This window comes from Saccostrea cucullata, unplaced genomic scaffold (assembly GCF_032062105.1).
Source record: "Saccostrea cucullata isolate Sc308-1 unplaced genomic scaffold, CSIRO_AGI_Scuc_v1 ctg1765, whole genome shotgun sequence".
Lineage (NCBI taxonomy): Eukaryota > Metazoa > Mollusca > Bivalvia > Ostreida > Ostreidae > Saccostrea > Saccostrea cuccullata.
This window is the reverse complement of record NW_026926426.1, coordinates 1-6,948: the sequence shown is the minus strand read 5'-3', so window position 1 is coordinate 6,948 and position 6,948 is coordinate 1. Positions and strand designations below refer to the sequence as shown.

General features: G+C 33.7%; 1 protein-coding gene across 1 annotated transcript; it reads right to left on the bottom strand.

The window, feature by feature from the left end:
* Positions 1 to 3,742: 3,742 nt before the first annotated feature.
* LOC134271675 (uncharacterized) lies at positions 3,743 to 6,670 on the bottom strand. The gene is made up of 3 exons (XM_062753887.1): positions 6,601 to 6,670; positions 6,344 to 6,451; positions 3,743 to 5,091 (listed from the first exon to the last, which is right to left on the bottom strand). Exons 1-3 carry the CDS (start codon positions 6,601 to 6,603, stop codon positions 3,835 to 3,837), a joined length of 1,368 nt encoding a protein of 455 aa, XP_062609871.1. The 5' UTR covers positions 6,604 to 6,670; the 3' UTR covers positions 3,743 to 3,834.
* Between the last annotated feature and the right edge of the window lie 278 nt (positions 6,671 to 6,948).

Sequence of the window (6,948 nt, the reverse complement as noted above, 5' to 3'; positions counted from 1 at the left end):
GGTCACCTGAGTAAACTCAGGTGACCTATTGCTATCTGTTTTTGTCCGTCGTCGTCCGTCGTTCGTCGTACGTCGTTCGTCGTTCGTCGTCAATCGGTCGTAAACTTTTGAACATTTTCAGCTTCTTCTCTGCAACCACTGAACCAATTTCAACCAAATTTGGCACAAAGCATCTATGGGTGAAGGGGAACAAAAATTGTGAATTTCATGATCCCTGCCCCCCTGGGGCCTGGGGGGTGGGGCCAAAACCACTAAAATTAATGCAATCTTCAAAAATCTTCTTCTTTACTCCTGGACATCAAGCAGTCAAACTGTTTACATGATTGTAATCAGCATTGAGTCCTTTACCAAAATTGTGAAATTCATGGCCCTGGGGTCAGGGGTTCTTGTACTAGGGCGGGGCTAAATAAGTATATAGTGAAAATGCATTATTTCTTTGAAAATCTTCTTCTCTGCTCCTGGGTATTAAATAAACTAACTAAGTACATAGTTATGATGAGCAAGAGTGCCTCTACCAAAATTGTGAATTTTATGGCCCCAGGGTCAGGGGTTCTGGTGTCAGGGTGGGGCTCTATTGATTATATAGAGGAAATACATGAATTCTTTGAAAATCTTCTTCTTTACTCCTGGGTATTATTAAATAAACTAACTAAGTATATAGTTATGATGAGCAAGAGTGCCTCTACCAAAATTGTGAATTTTATGGCCCCAGGGTCAGGGGTTCTGGTGTTAGGGCGGGGCTCTATTGATTATGTAGTGAAAATACATGAATTCTTTGAAAATCTTCTTCTCTGCTCCTAGATTTTATATAATTTAACTAAGTACATAGTTATGATGAGCAAGAGTGCCTCTACCAAAATTTTGAATTTTATTGCCCCAGGGTCAGGGGTTCTGTTTTTAGGGCGGGGCTCTATTGATTATATAGTGAAAATACATGAATTCTTTGAAAATCTTCTTCTCTGCTCCTAGGTTTTATATATTAAACTATCTAAGTACATAGTTATGATGAACAAGAGTGCCACTACCATAATTGTGAATTTTATGGCCCCAGGGTCAGGGGTTCTGGTTTTAGGGTGGGGCTCTATTGATTATATAGAGGAAATACATGAATTCTTTGAAAATCTTCTTCTTTACTCCTTGTTATTAAATAAACTAACTAAGTACATAGTTATGATGAACAAGAGTGCCTCTGCCAAAATTTTGAATTTTATGGCCCCAGGGTCAGGGATTCTGGTGTTAGGGCAGGGCTGTATTGATTATACATGTATAGTGAAAAAACATTAAATCTTTGAATATTTTCATCTTTGCTCCTAGGTTTTAAGCAGATGAATTACCTATATAGTTATGAGCAATCCCTAATCTTCAAGAATTGTAAATTTCAAGGCCCCAGGGTCAGTTGTACCATAGTGGGGGGGGGGGGGCTGTACTTATGTACTGAAAATGAATGAATTGTTTGAAATGTGCTCCTTGGTATTAATCAAATATTTTTGAAAAGCAAGTATGCCTTTCCAAAAATAGTGCAATGTGTGGATCTAGGCCTAAGAGTCAAGGGTTCATGTGTGGTAGCGGCACTACTGATTATTGCTGAATATTACTGATCAGTTGAAATGCATTTTTTGTTCCCCTACCCTGCCTATGGGTATAAAGTAACCAAACTAAGGAACTGCTAAGTGTATAGTTATGATGACCAGATCGTAAATGCTATAGCATCTGGCTTAAAACATGGATCAAATTCAGTCACTGGAAAGTTGTTGAATAATGCTCAGGTGACCTATAAGGCCCAGGGGCCTCTTGTTAAAATATTCTTGTGTTCATATCTTGTATAATCATGTGTATTTCATTAAAAATGAAATGCTGAAATTGTTTTCTTATCAATTGCAAGTGTTTATTTATATACTGACACGCAAAAGAAACGCAACACCCTACTTTAGGGGGAAATAATTATGTAAAGTAAAGAATTTTGTATCTTAAAATTATGGATATCTTAATTTGGTAAATATCGGTAACTAAACGGTTGAACGATTTTCATACCATAACCGGAAGTCAAGTTTGAGTCTGCTTAACAGAAATCAAAAATTGCATGTGTAACAAAACATTCGGCAATATTATGGAGTTTTAAGGGTTTGTACTGTTCATCTTAAGTAATGCAGCAATATTTCAAAAAATAAAATCTCCTTTCGTTTTGTAATGATGCTAAGGCTTCTCGAAAATGGCTAAAGTACGCATTTCTATTGCTCTAACTGGAAAATCTCAACGTAAAGGTGATGGAGAGTTGATGATGCAAAAATACACTGCATTACGCCTCAACAGGGTCTTGTGTATCATATGCATAAATGATAGTCCTTGGACCGCAAGTCCAAGAGTTACTACAATGCGCTAAGTTAGAGAAAATTTGACCTAATCATCTGAAAAACAGGCATTTAAAAATGGCAAAGAATAATTCCTTCGTTCAGATATCGATATTGATTAACCTATTGTATCGTAGAAATTAAGTTGCAAATGTTTTTAGGGCAGTCTTGCACCTTGTAATTGAATGGCTGGGAGGGGGGTGTTTTAACAGTCATATGTTACTTAGTAAAGTTAAAAGATAAAAATTTAACATTTTTATAAAATCTCTGATGTTCTGAAAAGTGAGTTTAGCCTTACTAAATTCTTTTTTGTATATCATTAGATAGAAAATTTAAACATTTGTAGATTACCATTTGTTGCGTTTCTTTTGCGTGTCAGTATAGAATAGGATAGATTTCAAATCTTTAGTATACCATCAGGCCACAGGGAGTTGTGGTAATATATTTTTTATTGAAGAAGGCTAAAGAAAACTAAAGCTATCATCTGGAAAATGTTATTTGCAATTTAAAATTTTTTGTCAACCTTTTGACCTCAAATGAATTTTGAAACTTATTTAGCATTGGGATTTGTGGTAAAAAAAAAATTGCTTTGCAAAAGCTCAATGGCTTCTTGAGATATTTACATATAAAAACCTTGTTTTTCCTAAAGATTTCTCAAAAAGCCTTATTAGTTTGATCTTGATCTATCACACCTCCAAAGACACCTACATGTAATATCTTGAAGTCAAAAGGTCATGATCATAAATTAATACATTCTGTCTTAAGAGTAACACTTATATATTCTGAAAGACGTAATTCTGAAATTTCTCTATAAAATTTTTGTTATCTTAGTCACGACATCAAGATTTGGAAGTCCAAAAGTGACAAAGCCATAAATCCATCCATTGCAAGTAGCAGTTTTCAAAGAAGACTTCAGTTTTTTTTCGTTTTTCTACTGAAATTTAATACATGAACTATAATATGGCCCTAAAATGCCCCGTATTCAAGGGAAAATATTTATAAAATGTATTGCAAGAAATTGTTTCCAGATATTATGTTTAATTCCTGTAAGAGACAGTGTATAGGCACATGCAGTTGCAATTGCAGCAAAGGTGACAAAAATATTTTTCACAGTAAGAACAATTATTAAGAGGTTATAGATATATATTTAATAATCCTTTCATGAAATATCTTTACAAAGAATATTGTAACATATTCAGCTTAACATATCAAAATTTATTTAAATGTACATTGTAGAACATGGATATTTTGAAAAGTCTTAATTTAGCAATGTTAATATTTTATGTACATGTATTATATCAATATAAAATCATTTTACTAGTATTTCATAAATTAAAATTCAATACTTCAACAAATTTACAAAAAGTTCCAGAATATGAATGATATTTAATAAACATGTTAAACAGAGTATGTGGACGGTATACATGGTATATATTACAATCCTATAAAATTATCCGAACTGTATATATAAGTATACAATACAGTCCTACTGACTGTATTGTAGATAAAGGTGAGCAGAATCCAGGTCCTCTTCATCATCCTCATCTGGAGGCAGATCCAGATCCGGTTTGGATAAATCATCACATCCAATCTCATCCAGATCCACAGGTTTATCCGGCTCCTTGGATAATTCCAGATACATGTGACAAAGCAAGCTCATTTTCACTGCAGTAGAACTGTCAATACTCAAAGAACAAGAATCAAATTCCTTCACAGCATCAACGTATGCTTCCTGCAAAGAATTATGGTCAAAGTTTGTGATTAGGAGACAGTTTAGAATTACATATGGATCAAATCCAGCCTCCTTTAGGAATGTCACATTTTCAACAACTTTTTCGGGATTCCGTGAAAAATGGTGTGTTCTGATTGTTCTGAAAGGTTGTCTCATTTCTTGGACGTGTTTCTTTGAAATGTCTAAAGAACTGCCTAACATGACACTACCTACATATCGGGGTCTAGTTTTTTCCACTGTAGAACCTATTTTTTCGTAATCTAAATTCGTATTTTCACACATTTCTGACAACACTTGTACAAATGTGTTAACATAAGTGATTCGAAAAATACGGGGATCTGCAAGGGCAATTTCGTGATACTTAAAACCAAACTTGAACAAGATGTGAATTATCTCCCTTGTATTTTCTATGTTGTGAAGTAAATTGTGTTTCTTACATAACATCACAAGTAATTCCTTCACATCACTATCTTCTTTGTCTTCAGGATCTTCCTCCATGATGCAAAGTTTCTCTTTTAAGCTTTTGTCCATTTTTTCCAGTTCAGCAATAAGTTTCTCTTTGGTCAGGGTGACAACTCTTTTTGCGATTCTTACATTAGACTGCATCTGATACTGTTTAATTAGGTCCAGCTTCTCCATACTTTCGTTGTATTTGCAAACCTTACAAAACCTCTGGTGAACGTCTTCCACAAATGGTTCATTTCCGTACACTTCGTCAATCTTCTTTGCTAACTTTTCCCTGAGGATATTGCGGGAGAACTCTTTTATGGCCCCCCTGGCGTCTTTGTCCCATGGTCCCCCCACAGGGTGGTATGATCCATTCACAAACAGAAGCAGCGAGGGGCATATGTAGATCCTTCTCGAGGCAGCTGTTAGTTTTAGGATGAAGAACTCCAGTTTTGTCTTGTCCCATTCCAACACTTTTTCCTGGTTTCTGTCTGAGTGAGGCTGGTAGCCATGTTCTTCCAAAAGTTTCAAGTTTATCTCTCTGTTTGCTGCTGTCAGATTTAACTAATGATAAAAAGATTTATAAAAAATTATTAACAGCATTTTATATCATTGTTTAAAAACTGTTTCAAAATTAGTATGACCTTGTATCAGCTTACACATATGTTTACAGTAAACCAACTTTTATTAGTGATTTTATTATGTGTCTTCATTATTCCAAAGTTTGAAAGCTACCTACACAACTTTTACGAATGAAGAAACTTTCTACATATTAATTGCATGAAAATTATTAGGGCTGGGTATTGGCCAGAGATTTCGTATTGCGATATATTGCAATATATTTAACTGTATTGCGATATGTATTGCAATATTTTCAATGAAAATAAAATGGCCTTTTCTTATCATAATACCTTTCATTTATATACAGAATGAACATAACTATGATCAGTAACCAAAAGCAAAAAAAACTTGATTTTTTTAGGTTATACTCTAAAATACACCCATAAAACAGCTTCTGTTGTACTTTTTGTCTTCATAACAAACCTTTCCTTCATGTATTTTTACATTTAATGATAAAATTTCTTAGTCTAAGAACTCTGCAGGTATATCAATATAACAAAAACATATTGCAATACTTTTTTTTTGTCATTCATTGTATTGCAATACATGTATATCGAAATATAAATATTTTTGCCCAGCCTTAAAAATTATTGTTCCAAGCAAGAAATTTTTAGGAATTTAGGAACACTATGAAACTTGCATATATCTCTAGCGAAATTAAATTGAGCTGGTTCACAGTACAAGACAATCAAGCAAGCTACCCCCTCCACACTGGGATTTTACAGCTAGAAAAATATATATATTCTATTTGGAAAACAAATATTTGAAATATATATGTTTATAGTTACTTTTCTATCTGGATTTCAAGTCCTCCAAATATAAGTTTGAATGATTTAGTATATGCAAGGATCTCTGCAGAACTGTAGCTTTATGGTTTTTATATTTTAGTTTTTGACCGTAACACCACTGTTGCTACAGATTCCCTTATGCAAAAAATGTGCAATTTATGGCACAGGGTGTTTTGCACACTGTTGGGGAGAATTTCTCCACTTTCCAGCATTCGTCAATCATCTACCTTTCACTCCTTAATTATCAATATATTCTTCTACCATTCTGTTTATATTTTAAGATTTATCCACCTTCAAACCATTTAGAGTCCTCTCTACAGACTCGCTTGATTTGAATTGTCTGATGAATCGCGGAAAAATTAATTCAAGAGAGTTTATCACAAACAGGAAGCTCAGTTGTGCCCTACCTTTTGGTGAATTTGTTTGTAATCTTTCGCAACAGCTCTCCTAAAAGTCACACAGAAATGTGCTTCCTTTAAAACATGCCTGCTGAGAAACTGGACAAAGAACTGCATCTACAAAGATAATTTAAACGTGTTGTTTTGATATGTAAGTCCAGTGTGACTTTTGAGATTCTTTTACCTGTTTTAGTGTTTACCGTAGCTTTTAAATAATGTTCGTTTTTTCAATTAATATATTTGAAGTTAACATTTTCAAAACCTACCATTGCATGATAAAACTGTTAATCACAAATATTGTGTAGCTATTCCACCTAATAAATAAGAAATCATTTTTTTAAGTCTAAGGAGAAAAGAAAGTCACGTCTTTAACTCTACTTTCACTTTTGGCTTCATCCTATAAAACAAAACCTTAAACTGACAGGATACATAAATCCGGATTACGGACCAACAGTACTTTTATGTTCCTTTATACTCATTTTATTTTCGTGTAATATTTGATTTCTGAATAAGTTTTCTAAAAAATGTGCTTTTAAAAAGCATGAATAATTGTAAAGTTTTCTGTAAGATTTGCACACGTGTCATTTTCATACGTATATCATAGATCATATCTA